The sequence below is a fragment of the Myotis brandtii genome, unplaced genomic scaffold, assembly GCF_000412655.1.
Source record: "Myotis brandtii unplaced genomic scaffold, ASM41265v1 scaffold115, whole genome shotgun sequence".
Classification (NCBI taxonomy): Eukaryota; Metazoa; Chordata; class Mammalia; order Chiroptera; family Vespertilionidae; genus Myotis; species Myotis brandtii.
In genome coordinates, this window is record NW_005353967.1 from 6,745,167 (window position 1) to 6,764,944 (window position 19,778).

A 19,778-nucleotide genomic window follows, 5' to 3' on the forward strand; every position below is an offset into this window, starting at 1 on the left:
TCACATATCCAATGCTGTTCAGCTCAACACACGCAAATCTAATTGCTAAATGCTCCTTGAAGAATTCTGAGGCAAGGTTAAACTACAGATATTACATATAATAACTAGAGCATACCAGTGTCTTTTAAATCATTGAGTGTTTCTTCTACTTCAACTGCCTTGAAAGTAGTTTTAGAGGCAGACAATAATCTAGAACTAATTTATAACCTATATTTTAAATAACAATTTTAAATCTATTTTTACATTATAAAAACTATACTTTCTTTGATTAATGCTAATAGTATAAAAACATTAAGTCAAGCAAGCCCACTAAATCCGTTTGTGTTTACTGCCCTCTAGTGATAATGGATCTGAATGAAATTTAAGGAAAAGCTTTGTTCAAAAACAAAAACATATGTTACAAATACTACAGAGGTCTGAAATTAAGAGGAACTCGAGGTTGACGTTAGTCATTAGTAATTCAGGAAATAAAACAAATTAAATCCAAAATGTGGTGCCACTACATACTTAGTAGGATGGCTAAAATAAAAAATACAAACAATACAAAACGCTTGCCAGGATGCGGAGCAAATGGAACTCTCATACATAGTTGGAGGGAGTGCAAAATGGTATAGCAACTTTTTAAAAACAGCTTGGAACTTTCTTATAAAGTTAATAAGTACACTGACTATATGATGCAACAATCCTACCCACCCTAGTTATTTGCCTAAGAGAAATGAAAACATATATCTGTACAAAAACCTATATGCAAATGTTTGTAGCAATTCTACTCATATCAACTGAAACCTGAAAATAGCCTAGATATCAGGTGGTGAATGGATAAACAAATTGTAATACATCCAATTGAAATACTAGAAAGCAATAAAAAGAAACAAATTAATACATGTAATGTATTATTAGTGGATCAATCTCAAAAGCAATATACAAAGGGAAAGAAGCCATTTACAGAAGGCTATAGGTATACTATATGATTTCATTCACATAAATTCTGGAAAGGACAAAATGTAGGGATATTCAGGTCACTGGTTGCCAGTGACTGGGGATAGGGGTAGGGGAATGACTACAAAAGAGCAAGAGAAACCTTTTTGGGTGATGTAAATATCTACATCTAGATTCTGGTGGTAGTCATCCAATTGTATACATTTTTCAAAACACATTCAACCATACCTAAAAAGACTACATCTTGCCATATGTAAGTTATACCTCAAAATCTGACTTTAAAAAATGAGATGATGCTATCAAATTATTTTAATTCCAAATTTGCTTAACTGTGCCTAAAGAGAAATGAAAAAAATCTCAAGCATAGTTACATACCATAAAATAACAATTTTACTCTTTCAAAGAGCTCCACCACTATATCCCAGGCAAATAGGCATATGTTTGGCTAAAGTCCATGTTAGCTTTGAGTAATCTACTATATGGAAAATTCCTAATTAAGCAAAGCCTTTAGGCAATATAATAGCAGTTAAACTATCCTTATTAGGTATTAATATCATTGTTATTTTAATCCTTTGGAATAAAACATTCCCTGAAATGCCTTAGATATTTTCCTGCTTTCTTAAGCCAACTGATCTTAATTCTTTAATGATGATCTTGGACCACGTTTACTCACTCATCACTGAATAGTCAACAAATATTTATTTTATGGTATGTTTATTGTAGGCCAAGCACTATGCCAGCTGGTGGAAATTAAAAGCAAATACGGTGAAATGGGTAGAGCTGCTTGCAGAAAACTGAATGGTCCCAACTGATGCATACATTTTAAAATTCTTCTTTCACTTTTTCTTTACAGCAGTGATGTCATTTTTCATTTCTTCTTGGTTCTTCTTCATTTCCTCTTGGTTCTTACACATATTGTTGAATTTGTCTTCCATTCTTTTCATCCACCTTATGACCATTTCTCTGAATTCTTTCTCTGACAGGTTGCTTGCCTCCATTTCGTTTACTTCTTTTTCTGGTGATGCCTGTTTTTCTTTCATATGCGGGCTGGTTCTTTGTCTCCCCATGATCTCTCTTCTCCAGGTGTCTGGTTATGTAATTCTCTCTCTCCTTTATGTGAGGGGGTGCAGGGCTCCTCCGAATCCGCGTGCTCGCGCTGCTTGGGGACTGGTGTTCCCGGGTTCACAGCTGTTTGCTGGGTGCCGTTGTTGTAGATTCTCTTCTTTCACTTTTTCATAGGTTTAATTTTTGAGTCCTTGGTTGTCAGCTTTTTCTTCTTCTTTTTTTAAAAATATATTTTATTGATATTTTACAGAGAGGAAGTGAGAGGGATAGAGAGTTAGAAACATCGATGAGAGAGAAACATTGATCAGCTGCCTCCTGCACACCCCCTACTGGGGATGTGCCCACAACCAAGGTACATGCCCTTGACCAGAATCGAACCTGGGACCCTTCAGTCCGCAGGCCAACGCTCTATCCACTGAGCCAAACCGGTTAGGGCAGCTTTTTCTTCTTATGGTCAATATAAATCATCCTCCATATAATAAATAAAGCATTCATTTTCTTCTTCCTATTACATTGGATTTTTGTCTAGAATGTGTTGTAAAAGCAGTAGTTCTCATTCTCAGAGAAGACATCCAGTGTGAAATAAACTTCTGATATAGCGCTAACCTTCCTAGAGATTGTGTACAATAGCATATTAAAGGCTTTATCAAAAACAGTAATGAATAATCTTTCTAATTGTGTTTAACTTAGCATTTCTCAAACTTATTTTACTACCTAACTCTTTTCTCCCTTCACATTTATTAACAAGCAGAAATAAAAATACTACGATTTCAATGGAAATTCTTGTGGAAAGTAATGGGCTTAAATATCAGATAATAATCATTTAAAAAGGATTATTTACTTATTCACTTAACAAAATAGTGAACAGCTACTATGCATCAGCATGGTGATACAGCAATGAGCAAAAAGGACAAAAACAAGCCTTAGACAAAAAAAAAGTGACAAATATGCTATTAAGTAGTCAGGACAAGCTGCACTGAGAAAGTAATATCTGAGATGAGACCCTAATGACTAGAAAGCCAACCAGAAGATTTGGGGCAGAGCTTTCTGAACAAGGGCTGAAGGAACACAGCCAGCATGAAGAAATAAGTATATCAGGTGAGATTAGAGGGGTCAAGGAAGGGCAAAGTCAAGATCAGGTAAGTTGCCAGAGGGTGTGGAACTTAATTTACATTTTTAAAAAGTTGTACCTGGAGAGGATGGTTTGTAGGGGGGAAAGAGCAGATGGAAGAGGAGAGGAAGCACTGAGGAGCTAACAAGACTTGAACTGAATGCTGGAAGTGAAGAGATAAGAATCAACGCCTCGATTTGTGACTTGAATAGATATTTGGAATCAACACCTCGATTTGTGACTTGAATATCTATTTGGGCCATTTGCTGAGATGAAGAAGGTTGGGGGAAGTACAGATTTGGAGGAGAATAAAAAGAAGAAGAGTCCTATGAATTGAGTGCAAGACAATTTAAAAAATATGAAGTTTTTTTTTTTAACTGTTGAGGGACATTTTACACCCCTACCCCCAATTCTTCACAGAGTTCTGGGTAAGGAAAAATGCCAGATAGTTGTTTTAAATATGTAGTTACTTTCAAAACTTTCAAATCCTCTAATGACATTACACTCTGATAGAACACTTTCATCAAATTACTTTAAGATGTTTTTAGACTATCCCCCAAACCCTTTTAAGATGTTTTTAGACTATCCCCTCAAACCCATTAACAGATAATTTATTTTTAAATCTCTTCTTCACAGTAAATTAGTAATATAAAAGCCTAAGCAAGATTACACAACATAACCAAAAGCAGAATCCAGCATTTAAGTCGGCAGTTTTTTATTAAGGTACTATGCCTTATTTGAACATTTTAGTAATTAAGACTTCACTAAAAGCAATCATAAGCACAATTAAAAATGGTGCAATAATGGGATTTTTTCCCCCATAAGTGACAGTGACAGAATAGCAGAGTATAGGAATTCTGAGAAGTACCAAGGTATAGAGTGTAGGTTTCTCTAGTTGGCTTCACCAGAGTTAAAACCGTGGCCCTGTCTCTTATGAGCACTACAACATACAGTAAGGTCTTTAGGGTCTTTGGGTTGTGCGGAAGGAGTTGGAGAAATAAAGGTAATCTAGCACAGTATCAAGCAGATGTCAGGAGCCCAATGAACAATTTTTTTTTGTTGTTAATCCTCACCTGAGGATATCTTTTTCCATTGATTTATGGAGAGAGTGGAAGGGAGGGAGGAAGAGAGAGAGAGAGAGAGAGAGAGAGAGAGATACATTGATTAGCTGCCTCCTGCATATGCACCCCAGAGTGGGGCCAGGGATTGAACTTGCCACCCAGGTATGTGCCCTTGACCAGAAATTGAACTTACAACCCTTTGGTGCCCAGGCCGATGCTCTATCACTGAGCAACACTGGTCAGGGCCCAATAAACTATTTATAGTGTGACCAGAAACACTGAAACTTGTCATAAGAAAGACAATCTGATTAAAACAACTGCATTAAGACTCCTGCAATAATATCTACCCAATAGTTTATGCAATCAATGGTTTGTCTGCAAACTATTAGAATCATGGACACCAGCTGAAAATGCTTATGGAGATACCAAACAAATAGATATAATTTTTTCAGCATGCACTGACCTGACAAATGTAAAGACATCCCTATAACCCCAAAGGGCAATGTAGGTACAACTCCACAGGTGACTTGGGACCAAGGAGATCCCAAAAGTCTCATTTCGTCTATAAAACCTTTGGTGCAGATACATGTCCTATAGATACATGTCCTATAGTTACCAGACCAGTACCAATGAGTATATGATGATGATTCTTTTAACTATGTGTTAGCTATTGTTTCAGCAAATCGTGTGAGCTTGCATTTAGTGTGTGGGAGACAAAATAAACGAGCAAGTGCAGGAGCCACCCCACTTCCTTCTAGTGTGCCTTCCTGAGCTGCAGAGTCTGGACAATTAAAAACTCCGTATCCCAGATGCCCTTGCTTTCACATGTGATATAATTTCCTTTAATCAGATGAACCACTTCCCACAAATTAAACAGCTGTCAATCTAATTTTTGTTTCCTTGTAGACAATCTGCCTCTTCTCTCTGGCTGTGCTGAGATCTATTTGTTTCTGTAGGAAATACCAGGATGTGGGTTTCTTTAAAATTTTTTTCTGCTTGGGATTCAACTGAAATCCTAGAATATTTCCTTGTCTCCATTCTCTCTATTCTCTTCTTCTGGAATTCAAATTAGATGCATGTTGCCACTTTGCTGGAAAAGGAAATCTTGCCATATCTTAAAAGTACATATTGTTATCCATAAAATACAGCATAGGTTAGATCATCATCATTAATTCTATAGCAGTCATTTTTATTCAAAATAATGCTTTTAAGCAATTTTTAAAATTAAATGTAACTGTCCTTATATCTTGAGACTAAATTACTGGCTCTAAAATACTGGAAAAACCAACGCGATTTATCTAATTGCCCCTAAAGTAAGATTCAACTATGTTTCTTCTAATAAATAACTCAAACTTGCCCTGGCCAGTGTGGATCAGTTGGCTGGATGTCATCCTGCACACCAGAAAATGGTGGGTTTGATTCCCGGTGAGGGCACATACCCAAGTTGTGGGCTTGGTCCTGGGTCAGGGTGCATGCAGGAGGCAACTGATGGATGTTTCTCTCTCACATTAATGTTTCTCTCTCCCGTTCCCTTCCTCTCTCTAAAATCAAGGAAGTGTCCTTAAAACAAACCAACCCTCAGACCTAAAACATAGTTTAAAACATTTAACTCATATTTGTTCACACTTCAGGAAAAATGGTTGTTAATAACTACCTTGACATTTATTCTTCTAGGATACTGCCTATGTTATATCGTTATGATGGGAGACGTAAGTTTTGCTTCTGAAAATAAAGGTGATAGGAAAAGAGTAAAATAATACACTTATTTAAAAGTCTCATTTCATCTATAAAACCTTTGGTGCAGATACATGTCCTATAGTTACCAGACCCCTCCAAAAAAACAAACCCCTATGTAAGCCTAAATACTGGATTGTGGTTAACTGAAGCCAAAAGGCATAAAACAACGACAAAAAAAAACACACCTCATAATGATTTATTTCCCACAGGAAAATGGTACCTGGTCTAGAAAATAGTCAAGTATCAAACACAAATAATAAAGACACACCAGCCTAAAAATCTCATTCAAAAGTGATGATGTCAATAAAAGACCTAAATCAAGGTCATGTCTATCAACAAAAATTTTTATTTGCCACAAGATAAAAGCCTTGACAAAAGTAACACAGGACTGATTTGTTCGGGGTCACTGCATCTTTTCCTGTGCCTTGTTACGGCATCTGTAAAGTGAAGGAGGTGAACAGGTAGATCTCACAAACCTCTTTCACCTCTGTATCCTTTCAAATTAAAACCCAAAAACAACTTTTATTAAGCATACCAATGTTTGATTTCTCTGCAAAGTGGCTGTCAGCAAGTGGAAAAGGAAAGGCATCAATCACCTACTCAGTGACTCATTTTCAACTCTTATAACAACTACACAGCTGGGGAGTTTCTTTTCCCTCTGGTATGGCTAGTATCAGACGATGACTAAGACTTCATCATAGGCTGGAACTAAGTTCAAGGTCATTTCATCCACTCTTCTGTTTCTCAACCAGATTGTCATTTTAAATCTGTGCACTGATGAAAAGGTTTATTTTTGGTTCTTGTTCCTAGTTGCCCCAAGAAGAGACACCTAGTAACCTGATACTGATATCTGAATCATTTAGAGGGGTCTTAGAGGCCATTTAGGTAAGCAATGCACCGATTTTTAGACAAGGTGGAATGAAGATCTATCTACACGAGACCCTTACAACTCTAGTAAGAGTTTGTGTGTGTGTGTGTGTGTGTGTGTGTGAAGACCCTTACAACTCTAGTAAGAGTTTTTTTTGTGTGTGTCTGCCTTCAAATATGTTCTTTCAAAGTAATCATAATTAAGTGGTCAGTGAGAGTGTAAATAAGAATATGCTATCATAGAGTGCTAGGTAACGGAGCTAAAACTAAAGTAAACAAACTCAGTAGGCCATCACATATGCAAGCTAGTGAGGTCCCATAAATCACCATGCTGAGTATCAGGATTTCAAAGGCACACTCTGTGGGCTCTGTCATCCAGGCGTGTTGATTCAAGCTCCAGTTGCATTGGGTTACTTATATGGCAGCATATAAAGTTCACCTTTAAGTTTAAAAATAGTTCCAGTCCTCATCTCTACTAAAGATAGGCCACAATGCCTACTATGTGTGTGCACCACACTATGCACTTGACACAAGGTTTCATGTCATTCTCATAATAATCATGTGAAGTAGAGTTTATTAGTCCTGATTTACAGAGAAAACAGAGGCTCAGAGAGGTTGAGGTAATTTAATTATCCAAGGCCATAACTCTAGTGTGGGGTGGATTTATATCCAGAAGATAAATTGTTAAGCTCATTGGAATAAGGAAGATTTATTGGAATTGAACCCAAGACCCTACAGTCCCCAGGCCGACGCTCTATCCAGTGAGCCAAACCGGCCAGGGCGAATAAGGAAGATTTAAAGCGGAATCCAGATAAAGATCCATTGTGTCATTTGCTATTCTGTCCCACTTTTCTTTTTTGGCATCCAACAATTACTCATGAAATACTACAGTGAATCAACTTATACTGATTTTGACACGGTCTCTCTTCACCGTGTTCCAGCTTATACCGTGCTGCCCCATGCTCTCCCTCCCAGACCACAGGTTCCTTAGGGGGTAGCCCAGCAGTTGGATGTGACAAACCACCCATGCTGCTACTGGGCCATGACTCAAGGAGGCAACAGGTGAAGGAGGTGAAGCCAGCTATTGGTGCTAAAAAAGACTCAAGCCTCAGAAATACACTCTGTCTATAAATCTCCCCTCTTCAGTCAGAACTCCCACCTCCCTCATCCCCACAGCCAACTGTCTTCCCATAAACAGTCAGACCCTCACCTCAGGGGATTTCTTTTTTCCTTCAAGGCTGTCCCAAAGGTTTATTCCAACCAGGTTTCACCATATGAATCCTGAGGTGTAAAGTAGGCAGGAACACAAACTGGTCAGTCTGCCTCCAGCCAAGGACAACTCTGATCCCAGGCCAGCGCAGTCAGATATCCCTCCTCCTCCCACCCTTCTCCTTCACCACCTCACTGTCTAATACAGCTTTCTCCGACCTTTCTTTCCTTCAATCTTTATTTCTCACTCTAGCCACGAGTCCATCTTTCCTCTCCATTCCCCCAATAGGCAACACCATAATAATTGTCTATTTAAAATTCTGACACCTGCTTAAACCTTCCCTACGTTTATCCTATCTCCCGCTGATTGATCAAGCTTTATGCTACCAATTCTACTCACCCAACCCTCCAAATCCCATCAGCTCAGAATCTCAGATCTGCCTTAGTCAATTGGTCTTCTCATACCACTGACCCCCTCATCCTTTAGTTTATATCTGTGGCCTGTTAACTACCTGCCTGCTAAGTTGACTCCCAACCTAATGCTGTCTCACTGGCATACTTTTCCCAGGAGCTAGGTCCTTTCTGCTCTCATCCCAACATGACACAGAGAACAAGGCAGGCAGAATAAGCTGCACAATAGGATTCCCTTACAGGAATTATATTTGCTGAAACTGCTCTTACAATTTTGGAATCCAGAGCTCACTAAATAAATTTAAAAAATTATTAGGACATATTTTGAAAATGCAGCCTGAGAACAAACACTTGTTTTTCTATCTCCTTGTCCTCCCCCCAGATGTTACATTCAGAAAAATAATGATCTCTGCCTGTATTAAGAAGTATATGGCTCGTGGACAAGTTTAATAGAGCATCAGTTTTTCATCTTTAAAAATGTGACAGATCGTTTTGGCATGTAGTGTACTGCTTCTGGGACCAAATGTAAAGTTTGAGGTATGAGAAAACATCAGGATTATGCCTTCCATTAGAAAGTAAGGTACATACTAGTGTTTTCCTGGTTAGTTATCACAGCCTGCTCATGTGTATCACATAGATAACATTAACAGGTTTGAACACAAGGTTAAGGTAACAAGTAAGTTTTCTACTGAATATTTCAAGTCAGTTTCAATAATATGCTCTGATGAGAATGACAATACTTAACATCTTTGGTATAAATTTGGATTTTCTGTATAATTCAGTATAATATATCATTCGTTAAATAGACTCATGATAATTTGATTTTTGTATAATCTTTGAAAAATCAGTTCCCACTGTAATGATATCTGTTCTTTCTCTGTAATGGATTTACATTGGAATGATCAGGCAAAATGAAAGGAGAGTAACAAAAGGAGAACACTTCAATATATCCTCTCTAAATATTTTTGAGAATATTATTTAAGATACCTTTATTCATATTTAGGTCTAAAACAAAAACAAAGCACCAAAACACCGCTGTGCCCACCATGGAAAGCAGCCTTAAATCAGCCAGTCATTTTCTGAAATGAAGACGACAATATCAGCTTACACTTATTCCAGGGTGGCAACCTCATCTTTGCCTGGTTGCTATGGACACTTCCCTATCAGGCCTGTGCTTTCTACTCTCCAGGCCTGCTTATGACAGACGGAGGTGTTTCCTATTATGGTGCCTATGTCTGCACAGCACACTCCTTTCCAGTAATATAAAGCAGAGGCTGCCACCCGAGGGATTACAGTGCAGCAGACCAGAGATGCTGACGGAAACCCAAGCATGCCTCAGGCAAAGCTGCACAGGATGCTCCCTAACAGGCAAATGCCAACCAGCACATCTTTTCTTCCCAATTGGAAGGGAAAGTATTCAGATGTCATTTTTAGTTGAAACAAACCTATAATAAGAATGTTACTGCTAAAGTAGATAGAGAGGAGAGAGGACTATTAAAGGCTACCAATATAGCCTGTATGGTTTTTGTTTGTATACTATAAACTTTTAATTTAAATGAGATTAGACTAATCTGAGCATAAACGATGCTAAAATTTCTGAGCCATGGGTGTCTGTAAGCAGAACTGAGATTCTTAAATGGGAAATGATCAGGATTCTTGTCCGTGAAAGAAAAACATCTTTCTTGCAAGACATCAACTATAATGCACAGACTCCAAGGTGACAATAGCATTTACATGGACAAACATCCTGCATATAGTACTAATTTATATGGCCAATTACAAAATGATATATTGACACTCACTGGTTTTAGGTTATAAGGCCTGTAGAGGCTTCATCAATGCATGGTAGAAAATTCACTGTTTATGAATTTAACCAGTTACTGAATCCATCTGCTTATCAGAAACATGGCTTGCATTAAATTTACACAAAGAGAAAAAAAGTGTATCTCTCACCCATACATCATGAATATGAGTTGAGAAAAAGGCTACACAGGTAACCCAAAATGATGCAGAGACACTCTAGGAAGTGAATTACATTAAAAAGCCAGGAGATTTCTAACTACACAGGTAGTACTAACACATCTCAGGCTTGGTTCTGAGATGAAAAATAGATAACAGTAACAATGATGCTTTGAAATATTGATCATGCTAAACACTACCGAAACTAGCAAAGAACAAAGTAGGCAGGAACAGATTATATTTTCATTTTATTAACTTATTTTTTTCTCATTTTATTAATTTATACGACTTCTACTCAAATTACATTACACAGAAAAATTAGGATGAATTTCTTCAATTCTTTGACCAAATGTTTAGTAATTCCCTTGGAAAAAGTCTGAAAAATAGTAAAATTGAAACTATTACTCATAAAAGAACTTTAATCTTCTAAGCCCTCTTAAGTAAAATTGACCTTAGTTCCTAAAATTGATCAGTAACGATTCCTACAGCAGAGAGCAGAAGCATTTAAAGGTGCATTTCAAGGATCACCACTACAATACCATTCACACAATTCATCCAATATTTATTGAGCACCTACTCAACAAGACCTTGTGTGCGATGTTATTGAGGCTGGAGAAATAAGACTAATGACCTAATGGACATTGTAAATGTACTAAGAATAAAAAAGGAAAGAAATATTGGACTAAGAGTTAAGAGAACTACTACAAAGTCCTGTGGAAGGTCAAAGGAAAGTGATTACATCCAATTAGGGGAGGCAGGGCGAAAGGCATGGGAGAAGATACAACAGAAAAGACTTCTTAGAGCAGGTAGCCTTCCAGATAGACCTTAAAGGATGACTAAGATTTATTTAATAAACTTTTTGTTTTAGTAAAGTTTTAGAGTTACAGAAAAATTGGGAAGATCAGTGCAGAGAGTCTCCATATGCCTCACACCCAGCTTCACCTATTATTAACATCTTACATTAGTATGGCACATTTGTCATACTCATTGAACAATAGGATGCATTATTAACTAAAGTCTACACTTTACTCAGATTGCCCCAATTTTCACCTAATGCTCTTTTTCTGTTCCAGGATCCCACTCAAGACAGCATGTTACATTTGTCTCCTTCGGTTCCTCTTGGCTGTCACAGTTTCTCGGATCTTCTTCGTTTTTGATGGCCTTGACAGTTTTGAGGAGTACTTGGTCAGGTATTTTGTAGAATGTCCCACAACTAGGAACTGCCTGATGTTTTTCTCTTGGTCGGGTGGGATTATATGCTTTTGCTAGGAAGACCGTAGATGTAAAGTACCATTTTCATCAGATCATAAGTGTACCTACTACAACATGGCATCACTGTGGATGTTACCTTTGACTACCTGGCTGAGGTAGTGTGTGCTTGTGGGGTTTCTCCAGCACAGTGGTACTCTACTCCCTCTTTCCCTATTGTGCTTTTCGGAAGGAAGTCAATATGCACAGCACACACTTGAGGAGTGAGTAGTTTTATGCTCTCCCTCCTTGAGGGTTGAGTAACTACATAAATTATTTGGAATCCTTCTGCACAGATTTTCCTATTCTCCCCATTTAATTATTTAGTCAATAAAGTATTTACGTCAATATGACCTCATGGATTTTTTTATTTTTATATTTTGGGTTATAATCCAATACTCACTTCCTTGATTGAATATTTCAAGCTCTGGTAATTGGGAGCCCTTTCACAAATTTGCTCTTATGTCCCTTTGCTATGTTCCCATCAATGTGGAGTTTTGTTTGTTTGAGCACTTCCTTACCTTCTCTCACTACAACATGCTCCCAGTTCCAGAATCAACTATTTCTCTAAGAACTTGTGACACCTCTGATTGGGCAATGGTATTAGAAACCAAACTGAGGGTGCTAGGTGAATTCATTGCTACTGGGGTGTCACTCTTCAGGCCCCCTCAGGAGACTGAGCAGGGAAACATTTGTACATACACTAGGTAGTTAAGATGTTGAAAGGTGCAGTGAGATGCTATGTCCTTAGTATATTTTTCTTTGCATTAAATAATAATAAGAGATTCTGTGCCTTTCAGTCTCATTCAGAAGAATAACAGGGATATATTCATTTATGAAAATAACTGGCTAAACTATTCTCTAATGCTATATGTATTCCTCCAAAAGTAGCACAGAGAGTTTTAGATATTCTGGCAAAACTTCAGGCCAGATTGATGGGCTGTTCTGTAAAATTACACAAGAAACAAAAGGTAAACTCCTTGAAAAGTCACTGATGGGAAGCAAAGTAAGTGAAAAATCCAACAGTCCTCTTCGGTTAGCATCAACATCATTAGGCCACCATTCCCTCTTCAAAGCTTGTTGTAAGTGTGTACTAGTAGGTATCGGGATAGCAAAGAAACACGTTGTCTAGCTCTCACCCCACAAAATAAGAAAAGACAGATGGTATTTCTTTATAGATAGAAATAAATGATTTGACATTACTGAGTATCTACTATGTCTCTGACTCTGTCTAGACAATTTCCATCTTTTAATTCATTAAATTGTCACAGCAACTATCTAACAGATGAGAAAACCGAAGCACAGAATTACAGTAACTTGTCCAATTTATATCTAATAAAGGCAGAGAGTGAATCCAACCCAAGAGGGTGCTCTAAATTCATAGACTGTTCTGCCTGAGGAATGACTGTCGAATGAATGAGAGATTTCTGATGATTAAATTTGGCTTTTTCTCTTCTAGTGGGGAGACCCCATTAATGTCAGAGAAGGAAAATCATAGGTTGTTTAAAACAAATTTTTCTAACCAACCATGACTCACCAAATTGTTCTTGTTGGCACTTTAGAACGGTATATCCAAAAGTATGCCAGTGTCTGTGAGTAGTAAGCAAAATGCTTTACGGTGGTGTAGATGAACATTTTCTCATTTTGTTACATATCAATTTTAATGTATACTAGAAAAAATATAACTAGGACTTCAAATTCATGCTTTTATGTACATCCTTGCTTAAGATGAGGCATTCAGGTGGGTATTTGCAATAAAAAAGAAATGCTTAAATAAAAACATTCAACCTGTAGCAATTGTGAATGGACACAGGAAGTCTGAGCAACACTAATTTAGACTGTTATTACAGAAGAGAAAGGTCATGTTTTTCTTCTAAGAAATATTATTTTCTTACATTGCAAGGAGTATATGGCACACGGTTTTCCTCAATCTCTTTTTAAAACACATTCTAGACATTGGAAAACTTACATGCAATGTACTGACCACCCAGTATGTGCTATGCACCAAACTGAGCTTTGCATACATTGTTTGATGCTCTCAGCAACCTTTTGATTTTATTTTCCCCTTTTATTGTCTCCATTTATAAATGAAGAAATTGAGATTCAGAGAAGTGAGGCATGTTTCCCAAAATATTAGGTAGGAAGCTGCAGACAGAGCTGGAATATGAGACCAAGATCACGTGACAAAACCATCTATGTTCTTTCCGCTCTACAAAGCTGCCGTAGGCATCACGGGTGTCCACGCCAATCCAAGGAGTAAATGTCATTCATGCTCATCCAAGTAGACAAAGTGTAGCAAAATAATAACAAAAAGCCCAGAACACTAAGCACTAATAAAGAAAAGTATTTCATTAAAGATAAAGTATCCTCTCTAACCTACTGTCATCCCCTTTAACTCATTTTTTAACGAACAGAGCAGAATTGTTTGTTGTTTAATCAAATAGCAAGACTCACTCCCCATCCCTGTTCAAGTGAATAAAAGAAAATGCCTTCCTGAAATGTCTTTTAAAACTAGTGTGAGTATTCAAATAAAGGGCAACCCATTTCTATATTTCCTAGAAAGATGACAGACTAATAGAGCCAATGAAACCATCACAAGTAGCCAGGTACCCCAACGCCGCCCGGGCAGAGCTATGCCACCACAAAATAAGCCCCCCGCTATTTGCAGTTTTAGAGGGTTGGTCTCTTTTTGAAAAAGATCAGATTCTATATATTTTATGGATTAACTGAAAATCATAACATTTATAGCATTTCACATCTGCCAGACAGGTGTATCTTAAATAATAGCTACAATTTATGTGACTATCAGAAATCTTCTTAAATTGAACAAATGCATTATCTATCATCCTTGCTATTTGGGGAAAAAAGTGTGTTTAATCTATCCATAATGTTGGGGAAAGTTCTATTTTATGTTGGTCAAGGCTTTTGTTTTGAAATGAAAAAGAAAAAAGAAAAACACACAAAAAACCAAACCCAAAAACATAGTTTATAACGCTCTAAGACGCTACCTCTATCCGATAATTAAATCAAAATGTAATAACTGAAAACAATTTCTCTAGTAATGACTAATTTACTGAATCATAAATTAGAAGTTTTTTGATAATTAAATTATTAGGGATATTCTCAATCCTTCATAATAACTATGGCACACATGTAAACTACATAACTCTTCGCCAAATCTACTTTTATTAAGTAAATGAAAAAGCAAATTCAAAACATCAATAAATTTATTTTCTATAGATACAGAAAATACCTTCTTTTAAAATTTAAAGTTTTCTTTAGGCATGTTTATTAATTCTTAACAATTCTCTTATGACTATGTCAACAAATTTTAGTATTTTAATGTAGAAAATGACTGTCACTTGATATTTGTTCTTCATAAAATTAAAATACCTTTTCCAACTAACTTGAACTTCCTTCCTGGCAAGGAAGTTTCTGTTCTGTAATATTCACGTAATGCTGAAATACCTTAAGGTTTAACTACCTCTATAAACATTCTATATTCATTCTAGGACCCCTCTTTCCCAGAATAAAACATATCAGCAGTCACAGAAAACTCTAGTATATTTTTGTATGCACTGCCTATTAAACAGCAGTAGGGGGAGCAGACAATGAAACACTAAGAAAAAGCACCCCAGAAAGCAATGTAATTTATGGCAACAGAAGCACGATAGAGATATTTCTTGAAAAACAAATAGACAAAATAAATTCCATAAAGAAGCAATGACCACGTTTGCAATGTTGGCCTATATACACCTGGAATGCACTAAAGAACAGCCTTCAGTCTCTTAGAAGGATGCTTGAATCCTAACTTCAAGACGTGCTTTCAGCTTGAAGCACAGTAGTTTCCAACAATGACAGGACAAGAAACTGCCCCAAAATTAGACAGAGGAAAAAACCCCATGTTTTTAGAGTGGCATATTTTGAGGAGAAATCAAAGTGATTTTGTTTCCTCCTTCAAACATTCCTGCACCTACACTGGTGAAGTGGGCGTTATTAGGTCACAAGTGGATGAAGTTATAGGGTTCAAGTTATAGCATAATCCTTGAAAACCCTGAGGCTTAGGCTCCTGGCCTGTCCTCCTTGAGTCCTCAACTGACTTTCTATAAGAGAAGGTGACCAAAAACACTGTGAAACTACTCTGCATTACAAACATCTGGCAGGATATTCTAGCTTTGAAAAATCTGTACAAAAGGATGGAAATGTGCCCACCGATCCCAGATAGTTTTATACGTTCTAAAAATTAATAGGAACTGTTTTTTCAGTTATACGGTAAAACAAAGTGTTATTTGGCTTTTCTGTTCGGATTTCTGTAACTGGCACGTAAGAAAAGACTAAACTTCTAATAAGAACTTCAAAATGTTTATGTCTATATTAAACCAAAAAAGTGTCGATATAATTTAAGCATTTTTATAATACAGAAATGTACATTAAGGACAGTTATTTAATAATTATATTATGAAATACCATAAACTTAAAATGTCAAGCATAAATTACAATTGAATGTTAAGAAAATATGTTAGCCAAGTAAGCAACCAATTAAGTTTGACCTAAAACTCAAATAATAATGCCAACAACAACAGGTATAGTGCCTACTATTATCAGGCACTATTTCTTACCTAGCTATTTTCTAGCTATTTTATTCTTTCAACCTTCTGCATTAGCCTTTCAAACTAGATATGGTGTCCACCTTATGCGAAGGAAATTGAAGCTAAAAAAGTTAGTCAGTTCTCTGATGTAACTCAGTCAGCAAGGAACAACATTATGATTCAATGTCTAGGTCTGTCTACCTCCAAACCTTTGAGACGTCACCAAAATCTCCCTCAACTGTAGCAATGAGGTTCCAAAGGAAATCTGTACAAATCTCAAGCGGATTAATATGTTTATGAGGGCAAATGCTATAGATTTAACCACTCAAATTAAATGCCATCTGGAGCCTCTTACCCTACTTGGTACAAGCATCTTACATGTATTACACCAACTCTGGCCTTGGACAAGAACTCAATAATTTTCCCATCTCAATACCCTCAATAAGCATTATGCACATTACAACTCCCGTCAGAAAATATAGCTAGTTACTTCTAAAACATCATTTAAAAATTGCTAATAATTTAGATTCTTTACATTAGGATTTTTAAAAACATATGAAGAATCTGTTAACCCAATTAGCTAAACGGGTTTGAAGAATCAATTTCCTTCTTCCTGACACCCAAATCCCTCTTCATAATAATCACCATAGAGATATAGTGATTATTTGCATAATCTCTATAATCTATATAATCACTTACAAATCCTAGTCCTTACTAGTATTTTTATTATTTAAATCTATTAGAGTAACTTTAAAAAAAACAACAAAAAAACAAAGCCTCAAGAGAGAAGAAAACAGAGAAAGATGTCATGACTTTTCAAAGCAAAAATAACCTGAACACATTGGTTGGTGCAAACAAGTATATGTAAAAAAAAAAAAGATGGTAAGAAATAATCCAAAGCTATGTTTCAGACTTACTCATTCATACTCAAGGGATATCAGACAACCTAGTGGACGTGTGATACAAGCTGTCACTATTCCATTTCTGACTTAGGCTCACTCACGGGGACCTTCAGATCAGCTGCTCCAACTTAGTTTACAGCTCATGTGGATGTGACTTATTCGTGCCCTTGCTATCAAACAGAAGGGTCACTTTACAACCTTTACTAAGAGCTTTTTTTTTCTTCCCCCTTTTATGCTAATCCTTTTTCATCTATAAAAAGTTACACGAGCTTAGCACTCATTTAGAAATGAATGGGTTAAAAATGAATGGCTTAGACATTAAAAGTTTAAGCAACAGCTACATCTGAGTTGAAAAAAAATGTAACGTTAAAAATAAGTGTCCCGTCAGTAATCATTCAACCATAAGACACAGACTGCTAGAATGACTATACTTTGAAGAAGTATTTTCTCAACCTAGATTGCACTTCAACCAAATAAACCTGTATATTAACACAGTCATAGTCTAATTTAGGGTCATTCACAATGAAGATTAAAAAATAAAAATCCCTGTCTTATGTGGTGCCTTTAAAAGAAAGGAATCATTTTGAGTAATTATTGGGACAAAGTTTTATTTTTCAAATCTTAAAATGTGGATAAGGTAATTACTTGACAGTTGTCATATATAGTGGATTATTAGAGTTCATGTTAATTTTTAAATCAGAAGACAGGTTTCATCATAAGAGTATGGATTTTTGGGGAAAGTAACTGTAGCTGCGTGGATTCATTTTGCTGAAAAATAACAGTCAAATCATCTTGAAAACATAAGCAATTGCCTTCAGGTGCCTTGAGGCTCTGCTCTTTCTTTTACTAGACAGAATTAACCAGAGAAGAGAATTCAGAACGCAGGCCCACTGCAGAATGGTCCCATTCAGCAGCTAGGACAAGGGAGATACCCAGCTTATGTCCACTGCTATTATGAATCAAATTATGAACAGACAATTTATGTTTTAGAAATTTAATAAATAAACTAAGAATTCGTAAGCCAGATGAGAACAATGGCACCTAATGCCACAGCAGGGAGCAGGAGAGCAATAACCAATCACTTTAATGAAGAGCCATACCAAATTTAGAAATGAGGCCCAAATGACCAAAAAAAAAAATTTACATTTGATCAGCATGCTTATGGGTAAGTCAGCATGCTTATGGGTAGGTTAGTGCCTGCAGCCAGTGACTGGAGAGTCCCTTTTATTTTATTTGCAGGTAATGTTTCATTTAAAAACAATGCTGTCTATGTAAGCATTATCCACAGATAAGACAAGTGGCTGATACGCTATGGTATTTTTAAAAACCGCGTGAGAAAAAAACAGGTGGGATAAAAACTACAGCAGGCTAAAACAAAATAAAAAGCATCACTCTCTGAAAAATATGTGCACATACACAGTAAAAACGGTATACACTTCGTGACCTTGTAAATAGGTGGCTCAAAATTAAATATCTTTAAGAGGGAACTGTTACTAATTGTCACACAAAGTTACCCAGTCCTTACTGGTTGAATCTCCTGGCCATTTGCATCCAACATCCTCCTTTCCTATCCCCTCAGCCAATACTCATAAAAACATACATAATCAATTATTTCCTTACACAACTAAAGACAAAAAAGCCCCACAGGAATTCTGAGAAATACAGCAAAACAGACAACACTCTACCTTGCTTTACCGCTGAGCCAGACTGAAGGTTACTTCTCACCCCCCAAACTCCACTAACCACCAAGACCTGCACGTTAGCAGATATGGCACAAACACCCCATTGACTTTCCAAGACTCAAGGGAAGGAACAAGGTAAAGATCATAATGGTATTTTCTATCTTTGCTGACGTTTCTTCTGGACAGGTATGGCCAAGTGAACATACAAAGGGTCAGTTTTTACAGGGTACCCTGACCCCTAGATAAATGAGGGCTAAGGTTCCAAGTTCAGTTTGAGTGATGACATCAAGAGATTGCACTGACCTCCAGCCACTCTTATTTCCAACTGGGAATCCCAAGAATACCCTTAAACATGCAATGCCCAGGGACTCGACTGGGTTTCTGCAGCAAGGGCAAAGTGTCACGAGTCTTCCATCTGCCACCCCCCAAAAAACCACTCTGTCCTGGAGGTACTGCCATCAACGATGTCAAAGCTACTTTTGCAAAACGTTTCCTTTATCTGGAGTGAGTGGAAGAGAGAGGGAAGGCACAGAATCAGGGACCTCCCTCGGAGGGAGCAGAACTGCCAACAATCTGCATACATTTCCCGAGGCCACTGGAACCGGTGGCTTCACCGGCGTGGGAGCCAGCCGCCTCCGGACCTCCGTGAGAGCGGAGCAGGGCCTTACCTTGTTGGAGGCCATCTCACTGACGGAGTGCCTGGTCTGCAGGGTCTCTAGCTGGTCCAGACACCAGTCCAGCTCCTCCAGGGTCTCGCTGGCCAGTTTCTGGTAGGCCTCCTCTGCGAAGAGATAGGGAAAGGGGGGCTCAGTTCTCAAGCGCTTCACGGGGCTGCCAGCGAGTTCAAAGGGGGCCATCCTGCCGTACCCCGCCATGCTCGGATGCCCGGTGCCCGCACATGGGGGCTGCTCCTTCATATTGCCAAGCCGGGCGCTCTGCTAGCGGGGCAGCCGGCCTCGGGACGGCACGGGCTCTCCAGCTTGGCGTCTCCGTTCGGC

The 19,778-nt window shown here is 37.6% G+C and overlaps 1 protein-coding gene across 2 annotated transcripts in view; it reads right to left on the bottom strand.

Moving 5' to 3' along the window:
• Nucleotides 1-19,778, bottom strand: part of PDE4D (phosphodiesterase 4D, cAMP-specific) — a 1,047,082-nt gene that overhangs the window by 28,921 nt on the left and 998,383 nt on the right. For both annotated transcript variants that reach the window (XM_014548745.1, XM_005857916.2), the window contains one exon: nucleotides 19,449-19,561. In XM_014548745.1, the coding sequence (XP_014404231.1) occupies nucleotides 19,449-19,561 (113 nt within the window). The remainder of the gene's footprint in view (nucleotides 1-19,448; nucleotides 19,562-19,778) is intronic.